Source organism: Montipora capricornis, chromosome 5, assembly GCF_036669925.1.
Source record: "Montipora capricornis isolate CH-2021 chromosome 5, ASM3666992v2, whole genome shotgun sequence".
NCBI classification, from domain to species: domain Eukaryota; kingdom Metazoa; phylum Cnidaria; class Anthozoa; order Scleractinia; family Acroporidae; genus Montipora; species Montipora capricornis.
In genome coordinates, this window is record NC_090887.1 from 5,733,024 (window position 1) to 5,757,393 (window position 24,370).

Below are 24,370 nucleotides of genomic sequence, written 5' to 3' on the forward strand. Positions count from 1 at the left end.
TGATAACTTTGTGCACCGCGCACTAATTTTTGCACGCACGTATACTTCACCTTCACTGTGGTCCGTCTTTTAATTTGTCTTCTCTAAAGTCATCCTTGTGTCTGGAACACAGCGTCATATTTGTCAAGATCACTTCAAGAGCACTTTCCGTATCCTTGGTTTGCATCCACGTGATGAGACGACCATCTTCGTGTACAAAACAATAGAAAATGACCCCACAAGTTTTGCATAATAATTGTGTCAAATTCCCAAAAGACATTTTACTGCATTGTTCTGTACACCAATATGGCTGCCGTGACGTCAGATGCAAACCATCAAGTGGTTAAAGATTCAGAGGGAGTTTCAATCGAGTGTCGTAAAACCAAAACCAAAGTAATTACTTTGGCCAATCAAAAAGCACAGAGACAATCCAGTAAACCAATCAAAACTCGAAGTAATTACACGTAGCCGACACAAAGTGCGGGAAACTGTGCACGCGCCAGCCATGATTGGTTTTGGTTTCACTTCTGATTGGTTGAAAAAATGGCGCGAGAACTTTGAACCAATCACTGAGTGAAGTGATGCAAAACCAAAGCAATTCGCTAATTACTTTCGACACTCAATTGAAAACCGCTCTATTACCGCGCATATCACAAACAAGTCTTGTCAGAAACCCATTACCCGAAGCCTCCATACGTATTATACCCTTGAGTCAACCCTGTCCCATATCTTTTTATTTTTAGAACTGCTATATCTTTTCATCATTTTGAAATACCTTCGTGTTTCGGGTGTGCTGCATTGTGACGTAATCAGTGGCCGACCAGGAGTCTCTTATGATTGTCTATTGTGAAAACACCCGCAAAAATCCCCTGGGATGTGTTTTAAAAATAAAACAAGATACAGGACAGGGTTGACTCTGAGGGCTAATATAGAAAATGAAGGCTCCGGGTATAATGGGCTCCTGCAGGAACTCATGACCCGGAGCCTACAACTCTACTGTGTTCGTGTAACGGCGTTTTCACAGACCGATTTATTTTTAGATTGAATTTCCCGCGAATGAGACTCCCACAGGAGCCCGATGACCAATTACAAGAAATTAAGCTGACGTCATAGGGTCGCCGAACCGGAACTGCCTTTGTTTTTTGACCTAATTCGCGGGAAGGGCTAGTCTAAAAATAAACCTACTTGTGAAAACGCCGTTTCACAGACGCTGTATGGAGGTTGCACGCTCCAGATGGGCTCCTGGTCTCGTAGCGATCTACAATTCGTTCTCTAGGGTGAGATTGCACGTCAGCTTATAAAGGTGCCTCTGACAGCCGCTATCAGTCCATATTTGATCTCACCCACCCAACCCACTCGTTTATGTGAAAGGAGGACAGACCACAACACCGGGGGTCTATTCGCGAAGAGTGTGTGGGATTTTTAACGTCTTTCAGTGATGAGAAACAGGAAACGTTGGGAGGAAAAGTTTTTCTCCTCAGTTATTTTAAAACCTGAGCTCCCGCATGGCAGCCCGGTGCTCTACCAACTGAGTCCCCGGTGCTCGATCTTGAATTCAATTACCTCCAATGCACTCTATAGAGCGTTTTCACTCACGTGATCAGTAAACTTGTTTTTTCACCGAAACAAAGAAAAAGTTTACATGACAATAGAGCTCCATTCCCAGAGGATTAGTAAGGCACACCAACATGGCCGCCATTCCTTTGTTTAGGAACACCAACATGGTCACCATGACCTGACGTGAAAACACTCTATAGGCAGAGGCGTCCCTCTAAAATAAACGCTACGTCGAATCGAAGAACGGGGTGTCTTCTTTCAGCACCTAACCCCATTAAGAAACAACAAATGACCCGTTTAAAACGATTCAATAACATTCCAAAACACAAATTTATTTTAACATCAAAACAGCTTTATTTTTTTTTTCATCAATACTTTCCTCTTTACAATAAACGCACGAAATGCGGACCTATGAAGCAATTACGTTTTGTCTGGACTTTTAACCTTAACTTCATTTGCATAATCCATAATCGGCCCGTGGAAAGCGGGCTATGGATATGTTCATTCCTTCCTTAGTGTGTGGAATAAACGTTTGCTTAGTGCAACTGCAAGACATGCATGACATGCAGGAAAACGTCCGTCACAGCAAATTGCAGTTAGTGTCTTTGCAAAGAAGAAACAAGCGAGTTTTACTGTTGTTGTCTTTGAACTGAATTTATTAAAGCTTAAAAAAGTAGAAGACCTCAAAACGGGACTAGCCTGCGTCGCAGACATAATCTAACACCAATTAGTAATGTCTGCGAAGTAACGCCGAGATCCTTGTTCTGAACCCTCAACGGACTCAATGAACAAGCGGAAATGCATTTCAAATTTCCCTTTAACCTGATTGGCTATTACAAATCTTGTCGAAATTGCTTTTCTTAACAGACCAATCGTGGCGAGTACTTGTATCCAGGACCAGAACAAGGATTTCGGCACTGGTTTGCAGACAGACCTAACCAGAGGTTTGGTTTCGTCAGTGGGGAAGGCTAAACAGGACATTACAAAATAATTCAACGTGTGAAGGAACGCGTGCGCCAAAGGGCCACTGCTGGCACGACATCTGGGTTGACCCCTCAAATGGTCAACATGACCCCCCAATAGAAAAAAGAACTGGAATGCTGAAGTTCAATACCACCCAACTCAGTGCCTTATGTTTTTGTGTAACATATACCACAGGCTACCCAGTTTACGCTCATGGAGCGTCTTGTTTTTATGTGTGTTACATTTGGACAGGTTTAGCAACAGAAATTGGACAAAGCTATTCAAGTATCAGAACACTGTTCCATTAAATTGTTAGCCCAGGGTTCACACAGTGTTAAATAGTCCTTTAGAAGGAGTCCTTTGGAACAATAGTAGCAATTTTCTACAAGATGTCTTGTAGCTAGAGCATGGGGATTACAACCAATCAAATATACCTAATTTTTTTTGACTGTTTATCAGCCAAATTGAAAACTAATAGTGAACTGGGACTCCAACACTAGTACATTATATTGGTGGCTAGTTGGGAGAGAATGATTTTATTCTCTTGAGAATGGCAACTCTGCCCAATATGAAAATACAACATACTTTGTGGAAATTAAAGATACCATTTTGATCTGAATATCTCCATTCATGTCAACAGGCCAAGATGAGTTTAGATGTCAAAATATCAAAAGCTATCAATAATTATCATTGAACACGAACTGAATTTTTAATAGCCTATTTATGGCGATGCAAAATCTTAGATGAGGAACCCAATTCAATGTCTATTTCAGATTTTCACCCAATCATAGGCTGGGAAAGTGAGACAACAGTGCTGCATTGTATTTGGCTGATACTCCACAGAATGGCCTACTTCTCATAAATGTAAATATAGCTTTCCCACTCAGTGACTCCAAAAGAAATTACACAAATAATTTGTTAACATGGACTTTTTGGTCCTCAATGCAATTTAAATTAAGGTGCCTTGTTTTACTGTACTCATGTGGTGACAATGATCATCATCATGAATCTTCATCGCTGTTTCTTGTGCCTTTTGCCGGTTCTTTCTAGTCCGCCCTGATGATGCCAATTACCAAAATATAGCAGCGGCGTGGATTGTATGTATTATTCCCGCTGCCAGCAAAGGGTCTCGCTAAACCAAGAAGAACAAAAAGACAGTTCTCTGGCGCACAATCTGCAAGATCTGTTCTCAATGATTCTCTGTTTTGAGCTGCCAAAGGGAACTCAAGGTCTGAGAATATTTTACATCTGTACTTCGAAAACATATTTATGTATATTTCAATGTTACTCATTTCACAACGAAGTATCCCGACTGATGGACACATTGTGAACTCTTCGATGTATTGGTTTTCTTTGATTGCATCTGGAGGAAAAATGTCAGTGACTAAGGTCCTTGATGAATCTACCAGCATTTTGTACAGCTCAGGCTCATGAAGTTGAATGCCTCTAGAGAGAGGATATTCATGAACAACAATATCCTCAAATTTATGAGGCCAGGGTGATTGAGGAGTTGAATCACAAATCACAAATTCATAGGTGAGGCCAACTGTAAATGTTCCTAATCGCCAGCTATTCGCTTTCACATTAGTGACGGGTCGGAGAAGTTTCTTTTCCTTTTGACTCCAAGCCATTACACACTCGAAGTTTTCTTTCATGAACGTTGATGCAACTACTATTAGCTCACCGATCTCTTCATCAAGACCATTCCCACCTGTTGTTGTTGTTATTGTTGATGCTGCTGATGTAGCTGATGATGATGCTATTGTTGTTATTGTTGCCGAATCTGCTGGTTTTTCCACAACAACAGATGATGTTTCTGTGTGAAGTCTTCTCTTTTTCTTTGTTTCGACAGGATCAATCTCTGATAAGGCGCCACGCATTAGCTACAGAAAAAAAGGTCTGGTTGAAAGAACAACCTACTGAGCTTGCAAATTTGCATTCGCAAAAACTACGTAGCAATACATATATAAACAACTGTTTTGTTAAGTCGATGGTGTAGTACTTCTTCCACAACAAAGTCAAAAATCACTTCGCAAGATCCTATTGCATCGAGATGAATGCAATGAATCATTGCTCGCACAAAATACGTGCCGAATTACAAAGTAGCTGTTTCAAAAGAACCTATCAGTTCAACAAAGAGATTCAACAAATATTTTTTAAGGCCAGAAAAAATATATAATTTATTATTTGCAACATGAAAGACAACACAACGAAGAAGATTTCAAAGAATGTAAATAATCTGAAATAATACAAGCTTACCTGTCTTTCTCTACGATCTGTTAGTTCTTCAGGCATTGCAGGGATAACTGTGTGTCTTGTAGGAACCGACCCTTCTATAAGTACTTTATTACGCTTCATCTGCTCCATCTCTTCCAGCGAAAGCCTAAGTGTCATGGGGTAACAACTGGGTTCAAAGTGAGCCGAACATAAGGACGCGTACTTGTTCACAGGTTCGCCGAAGTCAACACGGTACCGTTGCACAAATTTTACCCATTGAGCTCGTATTTCCGGGTCCGATGGGAACTCCTGCATCGCAATTCCTGGCGTGTAGCATGTGTTTCTACAGCTTTGATTATTTGGCGCTCCCGCCACACAAAATCGGCCACCTCTTCGTCCTGGCTCACCTTCTCTTTCAGCCATCTTGGTAAATGCGCAATCAATGTGACGTCAAATCGGTATATCACATGATCGTTTGGCCGCGCGTTACTGGGACAAATTTTTGGTCGTAATTTCATGATACGCTATCACGAATATATGCAAATTAGACTCATACGTTATTCTTTAACCGTCATGTATGCCCATATATAGTGTCTACAATGGGAACAGCTATCTACACTGTCTACAATGGGAACAGCTATCTACAGTGTCTACAGTAGGAACAGCTATCTACATTGTCTGCAGTAGGTACAGCTATCTACACTGTCTACAATGGGAACAGCTATCTACACTGTCTACAATGGGAACAGCTATCTACAGTGTCTACAGTAGGAACAGCTATCTACATCGTCTACAGTAGGTACAGCTATCTACACTGTCTACAATGGGAACAGCTATCTACAGTGTCTACAGTAGGAACAGCTATCTACACTGTCTACAATGGGAACAGCTATCTACAGTGTCTACAGTAGGAACAGCTATCTACACTGTCTACAATGGGAACAGCTATCTACAGTCTCTACAGTAGGAACAGCTATCTACATTGTCTACAATGGGAACAGCTATCTACACTGTCTACAGTAGGAACAACTATCTACATCGTCTACAGTAGGAACAGCTACCTACACTGTCTACACTGGGAACAGCTCTCTTCAGTGTCTACAATAGGAACAGCTATCTACACTGTCTACAATGAGAACAGCTATCTACAGTGTCTACAGTGGGAACAGCTATCTACATTGTCTACAGTAGGTAGAGCTATCTACACTGTCTACAATGGGAACAGCTATCTACAGTGTCTACAGTAGGAACAGCTATCTACATTGTCTACAGTAGGTACAGCTATCTACACTGTCTACAATGGGAACAGCTATCTACAGTGTCTACAGTAGGAACAGCTATCTACACTGTCTACAGTAGGAACAGCTATTTACATCGTCTACAGTAGGAACAGCTATCTACACTGTCTACAATGGGAACAGCTATCTACAGTGTCTACAATGGGAACAGCTATCTACAGTGTCTACAGTAGGAACAGCTATCTACATTGTCTACAGTGGGAACAGCTATCTACAGTGTCTACAGTAGGAACAGCTATCTACACTGTCTACAATGGGAACAGCTATCTACACCGTCTACAGTAGGAACAGCTATCTACATCGTCTACAGTAGGAACAGCTACCTACACTGTCTACACTGGGAACAGCTCTCTTCAGTGTCTACAATAGGAACAGCTATCTACACTGTCTACAATGTGAACAGCTATCTACACTGTCTACAATAGGAACAGCTATCTACACTGTCTACAGTAGGAACAGCTATCTACATTGTCTACAGTGGGAACAGCTATCTAATCTGTCTACAATGGGAACAGCTATCTACAGTGTCTACAGTAGGAACAGCTTTCTACACTGTCTACAGTAGGAACAGCTATCTACATTGTCTACAGTAGGTACAGCTATCTACACTGTCTACAATGGGACCAGCTATCTACAGTGTCTACAGTAGGAAAAGCTATCTACATTGTCTACAGTAGGTACAGCTATCTACACTGTCTACAATGGGAACAGCTATCTACAGTGTCTACAGTAGGAACAGCTATCTACATTGTCTACAGTAGGTACAGCTATCTACACTGTCTACAATGGGAACAGCTCTCTTCAGTGTCTACAATAGGAACAGCTATCTACACTGTCTACAATGAGAACAGCTATCTACAGTGTCTACAGTAGGAACAGCTATCTACACTGTCTACAGTAGGAACAGCTATTTACATCGTCTACAGTAGGAACAGCTATCTACACTGTCTACAATGGGAACAGCTATCTACAGTGTCTACAATGGGAACAGCTATCTACAGTGTCTACAGTAGGAACAGCTATCTACATTGTCTACAGTGGGAACAGCTATCTACAGTGTCTACAGTAGGAACAGCTATCTACACTGTCTACAATGGGAACAGCTATCTACAGTGTCTACAGTAGGAACAGCTATCTACATTGTCTACAGTGGGAACAGCTATCTACACTGTCTACAAGGGGAACAGCTATCTACACCGTCTACAGTAGGAACAGCTATCTACATCGTCTACAATAGGAACAGCTACCTACACTGTCTACTTTGGGAACAGCTCTCTTCAGTGTCTACAATAAGAACAGCTATCTACACTGTCTACAATGGGAACAGCTATCTACACTGTCTACAGTAGGAACAGCTATCTGCATTGTCTACAGTGGGAACAGCTATCTACACTGTCTACAATGGGAACAGCTATCTACAGTGTCTACAGTAGGAACAGCTATCTACATTGTCTACAGTGGGAACAGCTATCTACAGTGTCTACAGTAGGAACAGCTATCTACACTGTCTACAATGGGAACAGCTATCTACAGTGTCTACAGTAGGAACAGCTATCTACATTGTCTACAGTGGGAACAGCTATCTACACTGTCTACAATGGGAGCAGCTATCTACACCGTCTACAGTAGGAACAGCTATCTACATCGTCTACAGTAGGAACAGCTACCTACACTGTCTACACTGGGAACAGCTCTCTTCAGTGTCTACAATAGGAACAGCTATCTACACTGTCTACAATGGGAACAGCTATCTACACTGTCTACAGTAGGAACAGCTATCTACATTGTCTACAGTGGGAACAGCTATCTACACTGTCTACAATGGGAACAGCTATCTACACTGTCTAGAGTAGGAACAGCTATCTACATCATCTACAGTAGGAACAGCTACCTACACTGTCTACAAAGGGAACAGCTCTCTTCACTGTCTACAATAGGAACAGCTATCTACACTGTCTACAATGGGAACAGCTATCTACAGTGTCTACAGTAGGAACAGCTATCTACATTGTCTACAGTAGGTACAGCTATCTACACTGTCTACAATGGGAACAGCTCTCTTCAGTGTCTACAATAGGAACAGCTATCTACACTGTCTGCAATGAGAACAGCTATCTACAGTGTCTACAGTAGGAACAGCTATCTACACTGTCTACATTAGGAACAGCTATTTACATCGTCTACAGTAGGAACAGCTATCTACACTGTCTACAATGGGAACAGCTATCTACAGTGTCTACAATGGGAACAGCTATCTATAGTGTCTACAGTAGGAATAGCTATCTACATTGTCTACAGTGGGAACAGCTATCTACAGTGTCTACAGTAGGAACAGCTATCTACACTGTCTACAATGGGAACAGCTATCTACATTGTCTACATTAGGTACAGCTATCTACACTGTCTACAATGGGAACAGCTATCTACAGTGTCTGCAGTAGGAACAGCTATCTACATTGTCTACAGTAGGAACAGCTATCTACAGTGTATACAATGGGAACAGGTATCTACATTGTCTACAGTAGGTACAGCTATAGACACTGTCTACAATGGGAACAGCTATCTACAGTGTCTACAGTAGGAACAGCTATCTACATCGTCTACAGTAGGAACAGGTATCTACACTGTCTACAATGGGAACAGCTCTCTTCAGTGTCTACAATAGAAACAGCTATCTACACTGTCTACAATGGGAACAGCTATCTACACTGTCTACAGTAGGGACAGTTATCTACACTTTCTACAGTAGGAACAGCTATCTACACGGTCTACAATAGGAAGAGCTATCTACAGTGTCTACAGTAGGAACAGTTATCTACACTGTCTACAGTAGGAACAGCTATCTACACTGTCTACAATGGGAACAGCTATCTACACTGTCTACAATAGGAAAAGCTATCTACAGTGTCTACAGTAGGAACAGTTATCCACACTGTATACAATAGGAACAGTTATATACACTGTCTACATTGGAAACAGCTATCTACAGTGTCTACAGTAGGAACAGCTATCTACACTGTCTACAATAGGAACAGCTATCTACATTGTCTACAGTAGGAACAGCTATCTCCACTGTCTACAATGGGACAAGCTATCTGCACTGTCTACAGTAATAGGAACAGCTATGTACATTTTCTACAGTAGGAACAGCTACCCTCACTGTCTACAATGGGAACAGCTATCTACACTGTCTACAATAGGAACAGTTATATACACTGTCTACAATGGGAACAGCTATATACATTGTCTACAATGGGAACAGCGATCTACACTGTCTACAGTAATAGGATTAGCTATCTACATTGTCTACAATGGGAACAGTTATATACACTGTCTACAGTAGGAAGAGGCTATCTACATTGTCTATAGTAGGAACAGCTATTTACACTGTCTACCGTAGGAACAGCTGTCTACACTGTGTACAGGAGTATTATGGGAACAGCTCTCTTTACATGTGTAGAATGGAAACAGCTGTGTACACTGTCTTTACTAGGAGCTAATGTGTTTACTCTGTACAACAGGAGCTGTTATTTTATTTGTTTATCGATAGAAAGCATACCTTTGTATTGTTTGCTTTGTGTTTGCTATCGTTTGTATTGTTTGTTATTTAGACATCTCTGTCACTGATCAAAAGTCAATTTAGAATAAAAAATCGTCAGTTGTGGAAAGGCACTCGGATCGTAGAAGAGAAACGACCATCAAGCCCTTAGTACTCTTTTTTTAAATTCTATATTGTTGTAGTCTAACTCTATAGCAGGAACATAGTGTAAACCTTTTACGGATAATTCACTAGTTGGTTCATCAAATTTTGACATTACTAGGTCACGTATTTAGTTATGGTGGCCTGTAAGGGACATTGCATTTGGTGATCAGTTTTCCTGTTTTAAATTTCAAACTCGAAAATTTGAGTTTAAAGACTTGAAATTTTGTGTTCACAAACTGGAAATTTTGTGTTTGCAAACTCGAAATTTCGAGTTTCGAAACTCTCGTTTTTTAGTTCACAAACTTCAAATTTAAAGTTTGTAAACTTGTCAGTGTAAAATGCAGACTACAGATTAAGAAAGGTTATAATGTAGCTAACATGCACAGTTAAGCCTAAATATTATTTTGTGCCTAATTAGGCCTAAGTTAGCACTTCTGAAGGGTTTGGGCTTTTTCAACAGTAGAATTATAACCTTACATGTAGTCTGCATTTTACCCCTTGTCTGCAGTTTTATTTTACTCTGACCGGTTTGTAAACTCAAATTTTCGAGTTTGTGAACTCAAAATTTCGAGTTTCTGAATTGAAAATTTCGAGTTTCTACACTTAAAAAGTCGAGTTTGCAAACGCGGAATTTTAAGTTTGAAATTTGAAGCCGGGAAAGTGATCACGAAATGCCATGTCCCTTGCGCGCCACCCTATTTAGTTCAGGTGTGTTTAGTCACTAGATTGTTATCTCAGAGTCAGACTCAGAAAACACTTCTCTAAGAACAAGGAGTTCAGACCAAAGAAGTCGGAAGTTTAGCACTTACAACTGTGACTTGTATGGCAGAACTTGTCTGTGAATAAACAACGTTTGGATATAACTCCTTGCGTAATGTGTGTATCGAAGGCCAGTCACACTTTAATTCTTCCCGATTTACTTACTTGTTCTCATTAGTAACACTAATGGACAAGTAAGAAGTGACTCGTTGCGAGTGCGAGCTTGGTTTCTTCCAAGTTGGTCTCTATATTAATATTTTCTAGACTACCACGGGTGCCATGTTTTTACTATAAAAGCGCCAAATTTCCTTGTCACTGGTATTGGTGACTTCATCGACTAGTCGGGTGTGATTTCTCCAGAATTTGTCCAGTGTTCGGTCTCCCTTAACTCTCTTTAAAAAATCGTCTCCTCCACTTGGACTGTGAATCCATTTGCGATCATCCTGGAGGTGATACGCTGTTAATTGGATAAAGGGATTGATTCGTTCTGTGTCCGTTTAAGATAGGTTACTGCCTCAGTTATCTGCAGCTCCTGAAGTTTCTACTTTTCAAACTAGCCAAGCCCTTTACTTTAATGATCATTTAATGATTCCTCTCAATCAAGTGTTATGACCCCATCTTTTCCTTCCTGTTTAAACTGCAATCAGTCTAGTTGGCTGTCCCTACTGTAGACAGTATACACAGCTGTTCCCATTATAGACAGTTTAGATATCTGTTCCCATTGTAGACAGTGTAGGTAGCTGTTCCTACTGTAGACAGTGTACATAACTGTTCCTACTGTAGACAGTGTAGACAACTGTTCCCATTGTAGACAGTGTAGATAGGTGTACCCAATGTAGACAGTGTAGATAACTGTTCCTACTGTAGACAGTGTAGATAGCTGTTCCTACGGTAGATACTGTAGATAGCTGTTCCCATTGTAGACAGTGTATGTAACTGTTCCTACTGTAGACAGTGTAGATAGCTGTTCCTATTGTAGACAGTGTAGATAGCTGTTCCTACTGTAGACAATGCAGATAGCTGTTCCTATTGTACACAGTGTAGATAGCTGTTCCCATTGTAGACAGTGTATGTAACTGTTCCTACTGTAGACAGTGTAGATAGCTGTTCCTACTGTAGACAGTGTAGATAGCTGTTCCCATTGTAGAGAGAGTAGATACCTGTTTCTACTGTAGACAATGTAGATAGCTGTTCCTGTCGTAGACAGTGTAGATAGCTGTTCCCATTGTAGACAGTGTAGATAGCTGTTCCCATTGTAGACAGTGTATATTACTGATCCTAATGTAGACAGTGTAGATAGCTGTTCCCATTGTAGATAGTGTAGATAGCTGTTCCTACTGTAAACAATGTAGATAGCTGTTCCTACTGTAGACAGAGTAAATAGCTGTTCCTACTGTAGACAGTGTAGATAGCTGTTCCCATTGTAGATAGTGTAGATAGCTGTTCCTACTATAGACAATGTAGATAGCTGTTCCTACTGTAGACAATGTAGATAGCTGTTCCTACTGTAGACAATGTAGATAGCTGTTCCTACTGTAGACACTGTAGATAGCTGTTCCCATTGTAGACAGTGTATGTAACTGTTCCCACTGTAGACAGTGTAGATAGCTGTTCCCATAGTAGACAGTGTAGATAGTTGTTCCTACTGTAGACAGTGTAGATAGCTGTTCCTATTGTAGACACTGTAGATAGCTGTTCCTGTTGTAGACACTGTAGATAGCTGTTCCCATTGTAGACAGTGTATGTAACTGTTCCTACTGTAGACAGTGTAGACAGCTGTTCCTATTGTAGACACTGTAGATAGCTGTTCCCATTGTAGACAGTGTAGATAGCTGTTCCCATTGTAGACACTGTAAATAGCTGTTCCCATTGTAGATAGTGTAGATAGCTGTTCCTACTGTAGACAATGTAGATAGCTGTTCCTACTGTAGACAATGTAGATAGCTGTTCCTATCGTAGACAGTGTGGATAGCTGTTCCCATTGTAGACACTGTAGATAGCTGTTCCTACTGTAGACAATGTAGATAGCTGTTCCTACTGTAGACAATGTAGATAGCTGTTCCTACTGTAAACAGTGTACATAGCTGTTCCCATTGTAGACAGTGTATGTAACTGTTCCTACTGTAGACAATGTAGATAGCTGTTCCCATTGTAGACAGTGTATGTCACTGTTCCTACTTTAGACAGTGTAGATAGCTGTTCCCATAGTAGACAGTGTAGATAGTTGTTCCTACTGTAGACAGTGTAGATAGCTGTTCCTATCGTAGACACTGTAGATAGCTGTTCCTATTGTAGACAGTGTAGATAGCTGTTCCCATTGTAGACAGTGTATGTAACTGTTCCTACTTTAGACAGTGTAGATAGCTGTTTCTATCGTAGACACTGTAGATAGCTGTTCCCATTGTAGACATTGTATGTAACTGTTCCTACTGTAGACAATGTAGATAGCTGTTCCCATTGTAGACAGTGTATGTAACTGTTCCTACTTTAGACAGTGTAGATAGCTGTTCCCATAGTAGACAGTGTAGATAGTTGTTCCTACTGTAGACAGTGTAGATAGCTGTTCCTATTGTAGACACTGTAGATAGCTGTTCCCATTGTAGATAGTGTAGATAGCTGTTCCCATTGTAGACATTGTAGATAGCTGTTCCCATTGTAGATAGTGTAGATGGCTGTTCCTACTGTAGACAATGTAGATAGCTGTTCCTAATGTAGACAATGTAGATAGCTGTTCCTACTGTAGACAATGTAGATAGCTGTTCCCATTGTAGACAGTGTAGATAGCTGTTCCTACTGTAGACAGTGTAGATAGCTGTTCCTATTGTAGACAATGTAGATAGCTGTTCCCATTGTAGATAGTGTAGATGGCTTTTCCTATTGTAGACAGTGTAGATAGCTGTTCCTATTGTAGACAATGTAGATAGCTGTTCCCATTGTAGACAGTGTAGATAGCTGTTCCTACTGTAGACAATGTAGATAGCTGTTCCTACTGTAGACAATGTAGATAGCTGTTCCCATTGTAGACAGTGTATGTAACTGTTCCTACTTTAGACAGTGTAGATAGCTGTTCCCATAGTAGACAGTGTAGATAGCTGTTCCTATCGTAGACACTGTAGATAGTTGTTCCTATTGTAGACAGTGTAGATAGCTGTTCCCATTGTAGACAGTGTATGTAACTGTTCCTACTGTAGACAGTGTAGATAGCTGTTCCTATTGTAGACACTGTAGATAGCTGTTCCCATTGTAGACAGTGTAGATAGCTGTTCCCATTGTAGACACTGTAGATAGCTGTTCCCATTGTAGACAGTGTAGATAGCTGTTCCTACTGTAGACAATGTAGATAGCTGTTCCTACTGTAGACAATGTAGATAGCTGTTCCCATTGTAGACAGTGTATGTAACTGTTCCTACTTTAGACAGTGTAGATAGCTGTTCCCATAGTAGACAGTGTAAATAGTTGTTCCTACTGTAGACAGTGTAGATAGCTGTTCCTATCGTAGACACTGTAGATAGCTGTTCCCATTGTAGACAGTGTAGATAGCTGTTCCCATTATAGACAGCGTTTGTAACTGTTCCCACTGTAGACAGTGTAGATAGCTGTTCCTATTGTAGACACTGTAGATAGCTGTTCCCATTGTAGACAGTGTAGATAGCTGTTCCCATTGTAGACACTGTAGATAGCTGTTCCCATTGTAGATAGTGTAGATGGCTCTTCCTACTGTAGACAATGTAGATAGCTGTTCCTACTGTAGACAATGTAGATAGCTGTTCCTACTGTAGACAGTGTAGATAGCTGTTCCCATTGTAGACACTGTAGATAGCTGTTCCTATTGTAGACAATGTAGATAGCTGTTCCTACTGTAGACAATGTAGATAGCTGTTCCCATTGTAGACAGTGTAGATAGCTGATCCTACTGTAGACAGTGTAGATAGCTGTTCCTATTGTAGACAATGTAGATAGCTGTTCCCATTGTAGACAGTGTAGATAGCTGTTCCTACTGTAGACAGTGTAGATAGCTGTTCGTACTGTAGATAATGTAGATAGCTGTTCCCATTGTAGACAGTGTAGATAGCTGTTCCCATTGTAGACACTGTAGATAGCTGTTCCCATTGTAGATAGTGTAGATGGCTGTTCCTACTGTAGACAATGTAGATAGCTGTTCCTACTGTAGACAATGTAGATAGCTGTTCCTACTGTAGACAGTGTAGATAGCTGTTCCTATTGTAGACAATGTAGATAGCTGTTCCCATTGTAGACAGTGTAGATAGCTGTTCCTATTGTAGACAATGTAGATAGCTGTTCCCATTGTAGATCGTGTAGATGGCTGTTCCTACTGTAGACAGTGTAGATAGCTGTTCCTATTGTAGACAATGTAGATAGCTGTTCCCATTGTAGACAGTGTAGATAGCTGTTCATACTGTAGACAATGTAGATAGCTGTTCCTACTGTGGACAATGTAGATAGCTGTTCCTACTGTAGACAGTGTAGATAGCTGTTCCTATTGTAGACAATGTAGATAGCTGTTCCTACTGTAGACAATGTAGATAGCTGTTCCTACTGTAGACAATGTAGATAGCTGTTCCTATTGTAGACAGTGTAGATAGCTTTTCCTACTGTAGACAGTGTAGATAGCTGTTCTTATTGTAGATAATGTAGATAGGTGTTCCCATTGTAGACAGTGAAGATAGCTGTTCCTACTGTAGACAGTGTAGATAGCTGTTCCTATTGTAGACAATGTAGATAGCTGTTCCTACTGTAGACAATGTAGATAGCTGTTCCTACTGTAGACAGTGTAGATAGCTGTTCCTATTGTAGACAATGTAGATTGCTGTTCCCATTGTAGACAGTGTAGATAGCTGTTCGTACTGTAGACAGTGTAGAAAGCTGTTCCTATTGTAGACAATTTAGATAGCTGTTCCCATTGTAGACAGTGTAGATAGCTGTTCCTACTGTAGACAGTGTAGATTGCTGTTCCTACTGTAGACAATGTAGATAGCTGTTCCCATTGTAGACAGTGTAGATAGCTGTTCCTACTGTAGACAATGTAGATAGCTATTCCTACTGTAGACAATGTAGATAGCTTTTCCCATTGTAGACAGTGTAGATAGCTTTTCCTACTGTAGACAATGTAGATAGCTGTACCTACTGTAGGTAATGTAGATAGCTGTTCCTACTGTAGACAATGTAGATAGCTGTTCCCATTGTAGACAATGTAGATAGCTGTTCCCATTGTAGACAGTTAAGATAGCTGTTCCTACTGTAGACAGTGTAGATAGCTGTTCCTATTGTAGACAATGTAGATAGCTGTTCCCATTGTAGACAGTGTAGATAGCTGTTCATACTGTAGACAATGTAGATAGCTGTTCCTACTGTGGACAATGTAGATAGCTGTTCCTACTGTAGACAGTGTAGATAGCTGTTCCTACTGTAGACAATGTAGATAGCTGTTCCTACTGTAGACAATGTAGATAGCTGTTCCTACTGTAGACAATGTAGATAGCTGTTCCCATTGTAGACAGTGTAGATAGCTGTTCCCATTGTAGACACTGTATATAGCTGTTCCCATTGTAGATAGTGTAGATAGCTGTTCCTACTGTAGACAGTGTACATAACTGTTCCTACTGTAGACAGTGTAGATAGTTGTTTCTATGTAGACAGTTCATTTTAGTGTACATGAGGAGTAGCTTACACTTTCCTTTAACTCATTTGCATATATTCGTGATAGCGTATCATGAAATTACGACCAAATTTTTGGACGACTGGGACGAGGACGAAAACAGCGAGTATTTTGAACACAAAAAAGCACTTCCCAAGAGTTGAAACGATTTTTAATTTTCAAACCGTTTATTACAGACATCGAACTAACAAAAAACGAAAATAAAAAGTTTTGTGTCATATACACTTTAATGAAAAGCTAACAATCGTTTGAATCAGCCTCTCAAATCCGATTTTGGTGGCAGATTTGTGTGGTTTTAGATACGGATTATTTTCTCGGAAGAACAGGAAGGCCCTCATACGGACTTTCCCTGGGCAAAAATATGTAAAGCATCCTCTTTGGTCGGGATCATATGCCCGACACATGTACACGGAAGCATGAATTATGGTCCTAAAAGTATAGATACTCTAGTCGAGCAGGAACACTACAATTATGTGATCTAATCTCATTTGTCTTATATCAAGACCCGTAAGGGTAAAAGTCGCAGTCGGTTGTAAGCTTAACTCTGTTTTTAACAAAAAAAAAATCAACAATCACGATAGGTATTATTGTGACTTTCGAGGCTCCATGAATCCTTCTGATTTCAAATACTAGTTCTTTTCAATTTTCTCCTCTTCAGTTCTGGTGATGTTCTGGTCCACTGGCACAGCTATGTCAATAAGTGTCCATTTCTATGTTTCTTTATGCACTAGAGTAATATCTGGCCGATTATGTTTCAGCACTTTGTCTCTGTAGATAGTCATGCCCCAGGTAATCCTCAGTTCTCCATTTTCTGCGGTTGGCACTGAAGGGTTGATGGTCATACCACTTGTCATCATTACACTCTATCCCATACTTCCTGCACGTCTCCCAGTGTACTTGCAGGGCCACCTTGTGGTGGCGCTTCCTATACTTTCTCTGAGCAAGCTTCTTACATCCACTGACAATGTGTCGTACTGTTTCAGTGGCATCTCCACACAATCTAGACAGTGGTGTCTCTGAGGTCTTATCTATGCTGTACTTGAACGAGTTTGTTCTTAAAGCTTGTTCCTGAGCAGCAAGAATCAAACCTTCTGTCTCCTTTTTTAAGAATCCATTCCTGAGCCATCTCCAAGACTCCTCTCCAGCTTCATCTGATATGTGTTGGACAAACGCACCATGTAGAGCTTTCTCCTTCCAGTTTTTAACTTTCTCGTCTTTCCTCCTCCTCTAATATTCTGCAGACTCTTTTCTTCAACAATCACTTTCTCCTTCAACGCAGCTTAAAGCATCCACTCTGTGCTCTCTCTTAGGTAGCCATGAAAGGATTTGCTCTCCCTTATTATTATTATTATTATTATTATTATTATTATTATTATTACTATTATTATTATTATTATTATTATTATTATTATTATTATCATTATTATAACTCCTTTTAGTATATACTTAAACAGTGGATAGCGTTGAAATCGCGCGCTGATTGGCTATTCAAACTCCGGATATCCTTTGTTAGTATATACTAAAACAGTGGATAGCGTTGAACTCGCGCGCTGATTGGCTACTCAAACTCCTGATATCCTCTGCTATTCACCTCCGAGCAATTAGCGCTGACTTCGCGCCCGAAAATGTTGCAATCTGTGCAGGAATAAATGAGTTAAAATCATCTTTATGTGCTATGTTATCTCACTGTTTTAGTATAAACTAAAATGACTATTCACCTCAGTGTCGGTGGCTAGTGGTGCAGCGGCAAGGAAAAACAATCGCTTACCTGTCTATGAATAAAATCAAGAAATTTACATGTTGTGGAAAAGTGCTAAATTGTCAACGTGCATCACTCAAAATGACAGAGTCTAGCTACTTAAAACACTGAGTAAGGTTTGAGTACAACAGCCTGAGAAAAAAAGGAGACAGGAATGGACAAATTAAAGATTAAAATGGATTGCAATTGGGGTATTCGAAAACAGTTTTTCTCTGTTGTTTGTGGCTTAAATTATCTATGCTTAACAGACATTTTTTGTCACGAAGCCTTGAGCTGTGTTGTTTAAAAGTAATTTCTGGGTTGACGCTTAAGTGTATAGCGAGTAGGAGTGAATATTATCATGATGATAATAATAATGATAATGATCATGATAGTAACAATAATAATAATAATAATAATAATAATAATAATAATAATAAAATTACACAAAATCAATTGCACTGCCGTGACACAGCCCCTTTGAAGAGCGCTAAGAATTACGATAATCATTTTTTTAGCTCTAAAATTTCTCGGAGTTGCTTCAAGTGAATAACAAATCTTCTCTTCTGATTTTGTCTTTTCAACACTTTTTTAGCAAGATAAATTTCAGTTTATTCTAGGTACAATGATAGGCCTAAATGAAAATACCTAGCAAAGCGGTTTTGTCAACCACCTGCTAAACTCTATTTTTTAAATGTGATATAGCCAACCATAGGTTACTTTGGAACGCCACACGCGCCATATGAAAGGGGATCACGTTATGAGAAGCGTGATCCTCGTGACGCAAAATGTCGGGCGGATTTCGGATGTCACGCAACACATGTAATGCACAACCCGCAACGTTTTTGACCCGCGGACGGTAACCGGAAATGAACATTTCGCATGCCAGGACAGTAATGTCTCCCAGATTTCTTACTAATTTCATCATGCTCTTTCCATCTCTGGTATCTATTTTGTGCCACGACCATTTTTTTATAATTGACAAGGTCACGTGACACGGTCATGCAAAGGGAACAAGAAAATTGCCGAGTCTAACTGCGGAAATACGAGCTAATACGAGCACGTCCTACCACTCTCTTCTCCAACTTGTGACGCAACAAAAATGATTGTTGCAAGTTGGAAAAAACTTGTGCAAAAGTAGATAATCACGTTCTACTTTTTTGACCAATTTTTGTTCATTTGTTGGGCGTTTTATACAACCCCTTATGAAAGTTGTCATGCAACATTTTGTCAAACAGCATCTGTGATTGGTCATCTCAGTGAGGAACGTAGCTTGTCAGTCGACAAACATGGCGGATACTTTGGAACGGTCCACCATTCCTACATTCTTTTCGAGGGAAAGCTCTTGCACTCATTGGTGATATACACTTCTCTGCTCCATTCTTAAAATTCAGTCTCTAGTGCACCCTTTCCTCTTTCTTTCTGTCTTTTTTTTTCCCTCTTCGTCATCCAGAAGCCAACTTGCTCGACAAATTTGGCAAAATTCCGCACCTTAAGTAAAGGTTAACAAAACTACCAAAACGAGTAAAGATAAACATATCGTGCGACATCTGATACTCACGAATAAAATCCCCTTTGACTTCAGCGTCTGTGGCGTCTTATTCAGTTACCTTCAAGGTGACGCAGGCAAAGAACTTATAAGATTGCCTTCTAGCATTAGCTTGGAATCATGGCTCGCAAAGCGTTTTTCGCTTTCTTAGTTCTGTTTTCGCTCGCTTTTTGCGAAGCCAAAGCGGAGAACTGCAGTGAGGTGCAATGCAAGATTTTTTCAGTTGGAGAAGATTTAGCGTCTGAATTTCGCCACAAAGCTTCCGAGAAGGGTGTGAGATTGGTTTATATAAACTTGATAATTGGCAATGCGACCTACGATCCACTAGATTTGCCGGACGAGTTTCTTCCTCACAGATGGGTATGGGCTAACAGTATCAAGGAACCCATGTTAACTATGCCCGACGACTACGATATTCTATCCTTTGGTCTTCTAAATTATCAAGTTAGAAGCATGGACGTGAAGTTGGAAGATCAACCGAGTGGATGCCTCGCTGACTTAAATTCAACATGTCAGAACATGGCCGTTGGAAGAATGTTGTTAGAAAATGTAACAATTAAGAGCACTAGTGAACAAGTTCGAATGAAACCGGTGGTTTGTGTTGAAGTCATAACGACTGACGATTTCTATGCCGGTATACCTATGCGTGATATTGACCATCATCAGTGCTGTGGTATGCATCAAGAACCCACTGGATCCGCTATAATTCGGTGCGATCAAACTGTTGACATTGGTTACTGGACGGAGGCTGTCGATGCCTTCTTTAGTATGTTTACGGTGATTTTGTCTCTTTTTCTTCCTGCACTTCCTCTAGCATTGCCAGACTGTGTTTTTAGTCTGCGAGCCGAGTGTGAAAAGGAAAAGCGGTTAGAAGAACAGAACAACAACACTGGGATGCCAGGAGATCATCAGAACATCAATGGAACAACAGATGAACCGGACAACCCAAGCGCAGACGACCTAAGCTTGAGAAACAGACATAGCTCGTATCCTCAACAGATATCGGACAGTGACCACGACGCATCAAATCCTAGGGAAAATATATCGGAGCAAATCGAGGAGGAGAGCGAAACCATTCCTGTAGATGATTCAAGTCCAATGAATCTTTCAACCCTTTTAAATGGATGTGTTCAGAAATTGCCAGATATAGAGATGTCATTTAATATCAAATTAGCTATTTTGTTACTTTGCATTTGTCCTGGTGTTCTTTACGTTCATATTGGAGTTCAGAGAACTGTCAAAACGATGTATGTTAATGAAATGATTAAGAAAGATGTAGCTCATCTGCCTGTATCGGGGCTGTCTGTATTGGTGGTCATAATATTATTTATATCTGTATTGATTTTAAGGCCGAGGGATTTTATCTTCGAAAAGGTGATTACTTGTGTGGTTTGTGGAGAGAAGTCAGATCGGCTTTCGGTTGGAGATAAAATACGATGTCATTTGAAAACATTGAATCACCACCTGTGGGAGTATATCCATTGTTTTGGAGACGTAGTTGTTTGTGATAAATGTATTTGTCCGAATTCATGCAGAAATATGCGACAGAAATCACAATTACTACGACATTTAGACCAAGTAACTGTTGCTTGTGGTAAATATGTTTGTCCGAATTCATGCAGAAAGATGCGACAGAAATCACAATTACTACAATTAATCTGTAATTTTGGAGACGTAATAACTGTTTGTAGTAAATGCATTTGTTTGTATGCATACAGAAAGAGGCGACAGAAATCACGATTGATACAATTAATTTGCGTTTTGTTGCGTTTAATTTCTTTCCCAACCGCATTACTTTTGCGTATTCTGTTTGGGGCGATATGTTTCGTCGTTTTACTTTTCGTTTCGGTTGTTGAAGTGATTTCGTTTTCACCCTTGATGACGATCTTGACTTTTTTACTAACAAAGGTTAAAATCTATCATTCAGCTCTTGATCGCAGACCCGTTTCGGCGCTTTTTGCCGGTTCCCTGGCGTTTTTGTATGTTTGTTTCTTTGGCAGTACGTTTTATGTTGGTTATTCTTTGATCGCATTTTCTACCATCTGTATCAACAATCTTCTAGGATATACAATAATGGGATTGGTTCTCAACGTTGACATTGTAACCCCCTATGTAGCTTTCTTCGTCGTACTCACAACAAATCTTTATCTTTGTTATTCTAATATGCAGAGCAAATATAAGAAAGTCAAGAAAATGATTTTCAAACGGAAGGAAGATCTACAAGTAAACAGCAGACACATTAAGAATACAATTCAAGTACAGTTATATTGGCAAGTCTGTGACAAGGTTTTGCCCATAAAAACTGAAATCTGCGTGATGTTTTGCAATATGGGTTTGGTTTTATTATTTTTATTTTTAGTAGCCTATTCCATTGCTTTCTTTGGAAGGGAGTATGATGTTTCTTTCGTGACCTCGACCGTGTATGTGTTTTTCTCTGGAGCAATTCCACCGTTGGTTTTAAGAAGACTGACAAGTAGCGACAAAATTATTGGCTGGACAAAAATAAAAATGGAACGCCAGATTGGAATAGTAGTCGAAGAATATACAGACAGTAGTGACGCAGGTGTCGTAACGCAAAGCCCAGTTTAGTGAATGGGTTTGACAAAGTTTGCAGTAATTAGTTAGTAAAATGACCGAAATGAGCAAAAGTGGTTAGAAATTGTGTAAGGAAAACGTACTTTAATCTAGGGATAAGGCATTGTATGATTATGATGTAATAAAATCCGAAACCTGGAATAACCGTTATCTCTTTGATCAATATCCTTAACATACCAAAAGTTAAGATTTTTAGCACCACCCTACCCTGTCTTAGAGCTAACATTTTAACATTCGGTGATTTTTGTTTTGATCGATGAATCATGAAAAAACGTTTAGAGTATTGGACTTATTGTTTTGAAGTAGTTCAGAACGTTTTCATTTGTTACACACTCAGCAAACTCACTCCATCGCTTTGTTTCCATGGCAACTTCCGTATTGTACCCTATAACCCATTTATGCATTCGTCATTGACCAATCAGAAACGAGATACATACATACATACATACATACATACATACATACATACATACATACATAAAACTCTATTTTGTCTCAGATTTTCAAATAACACAATGCATATTGAATGAAATATTAACTTAGAAGAAATTACAATTAGCCAATTAATTCATGTTGTCGAATCATTCTAATAAAGTCATTCAGACAAGAGATAGCTCTTAATCTGTCAGGTAAAGTATTCCAGAGCTTAGCGGCTGTATAAGTAAAGGAATTCAGGCCATAAGTAGTAATGCAAGTTTTAGCAAAGGGTGAGGATATCAGTTCCTCTCCTAAAATACTCTACAGATCTGAGGGAAAACAATTCTCTGATACACTGTGGATACTGTGTATTATAAATACACATAATAATAATAATAATAATAATAATAATAATAATAATAATAATAATAATATTTGTATGCGTCTATTACATAGGGAGAAGTTGTTAAGTGAGAGTGAGAGCTTCTGTGGGTAAGCTTATTTCCATTTTCAAGGTGGTTAAAACCAGTTTTATCAAGTTCGAGGGAATGTCTTATTAGAACGATTACCTTTACACGGTTCACGTAACGGCAGTGTTCTAGTACTATACGAAAAACGAATAATTACTTTGAAAGATGCACTGATCAATGTTGCGTAATAGGTTACTATGGCAACAAAAGAGCCATCCAAAAACACCCTACATCTTGCCTTTAAAGACGTATCTCAAAAACGAACTCGGTGACCCCCAATTTTCATTCCTGGAAAGTAAATCGCGCGAAGTCAGAAGAGCATAGACCCAGCAGAAAAACCACTCTGAACTTGTGAAAAAAGAAAGTTTTATGTGCGATGTTTGTAAATTTGAACTGCATCATCGGGTCACTGCAGAATCGCTTTCTTTCTCGGATGCTGTGTGCTGAACGTGGCGCTAGCTGGGCGGTATTGTATTTTATTATATGACTAGCTCCGTGAGCGGGCAAGATGAACCAAATCGCGCGCTCTGATTGGCTACCCGAGCGGGCAAGATGGAGCGATACTGCCCGCTCGGGATTTCTCGCTTGGTCCCGCAAGATCAAAGATCATTTTTTGGTGTTTTAAGTCATATAATAAATCCTTTATTGACCAAGATTGTTCGGTCAAGATGACTGGATATTGGCCAAGTTCTTTTTTTGCGTGTTTATGGACCGAGACTTCGTCTCGGTCCATAAACACGCAAAAAAAGAACTTGGCCAATATCCAGTCATCTTGACCTCACGCTTGGTCAATAACCCATACATACTGTATTGACAGGCACACCTTTTCCCGAAAGAGCCAAAACCTTGCCGTTGTGACGTCTTTCAGACCTGTCATGTCAGTTAGTAATTTGGTAAGGTTTCAACTCAAGAAATTCCTCTTTGAGGAACATGAATGTCCTTCGGGACACTAGCCTGTCTTTTAGGTCCCTACATGTTCTTCGTGATACAAAATGTCCTTCGGGACACTAGATAAGTCCTTTGGGTCCCTAAATGTGTTTCTTTCCGGGAACACAAGATATGTCCTTCGGGACAGCATTGGTTGGTATCCAAAGGAGCCAAGTTGATTGAACGGTGAAGGAATATATTATTTTTGAGCAAGCAATGGCTAAGGTTTGTTGGCTACCCAACACATGATGATCAGCAGCCTTTTCCGTACATCATGCAACACAGAAAGCCGAAAAAATTGAACAAAGATTCGGATCCCTCACTCCCCACGGAATTAACACACTTTTCTTTCAAATAATTTATTCTTGTTATCCACGTTGCTATATCCCCACCAATAGCGTAGCCCTTTCTTTCACTACAGAAACCACTATCAACCCACAATTCCGTAATTTGCTGTGAGGAAAGACTGACGCTCGAATTTCTTTACGCTAATGAATTTACTTTATCAACTCACTTGATAA

At 39.9% G+C, this 24,370-nt stretch overlaps 2 protein-coding genes across 2 annotated transcripts; one reads left to right on the top strand and one right to left on the bottom strand.

Annotated features, from left to right (window-relative positions):
• Positions 1-1,872: 1,872 nt before the first annotated feature.
• On the bottom strand, positions 1,873-5,294 carry LOC138049251 (uncharacterized). Its single transcript, XM_068895438.1, has 2 exons — positions 4,759-5,294; positions 1,873-4,382 (listed from the first exon to the last, which is right to left on the bottom strand). The coding sequence occupies exons 1-2, from the start codon at positions 5,137-5,139 to the stop codon at positions 3,546-3,548; spliced, it is 1,218 nt and encodes a 405-aa protein (XP_068751539.1). The 5' UTR covers positions 5,140-5,294; the 3' UTR covers positions 1,873-3,545.
• Positions 5,295-16,293: 10,999 nt separating this feature from the next.
• LOC138049248 (uncharacterized) lies at positions 16,294-22,174 on the top strand. Its single transcript, XM_068895435.1, has one exon. The coding sequence runs from the start codon at positions 19,561-19,563 to the stop codon at positions 22,027-22,029; it is 2,469 nt and encodes an 822-aa protein (XP_068751536.1). The 5' UTR covers positions 16,294-19,560; the 3' UTR covers positions 22,030-22,174.
• Positions 22,175-24,370: the final 2,196 nt, after the last annotated feature.

What these genes read in the sequence shown, in the direction of transcription:
- LOC138049251 (XM_068895438.1), bottom strand. Translation starts at nt 5,139, where the DNA reads ATGGCTGAAAGAGAAGGTGAGCCAGGACGAAGAGGTGGCCGATTTTGT. An exon ending in CAGATCGTAGAGAAAGACAG is followed by an intron (nt 4,383 to 4,758) that starts GTAAGCTTGTAT and finishes TTTTTTCTGTAG; the next exon opens with CTAATGCGTGGCGCCTTATC.
- LOC138049248 (XM_068895435.1), top strand. Translation starts at nt 19,561, where the DNA reads ATGGCTCGCAAAGCGTTTTTCGCTTTCTTAGTTCTGTTTTCGCTCGCT.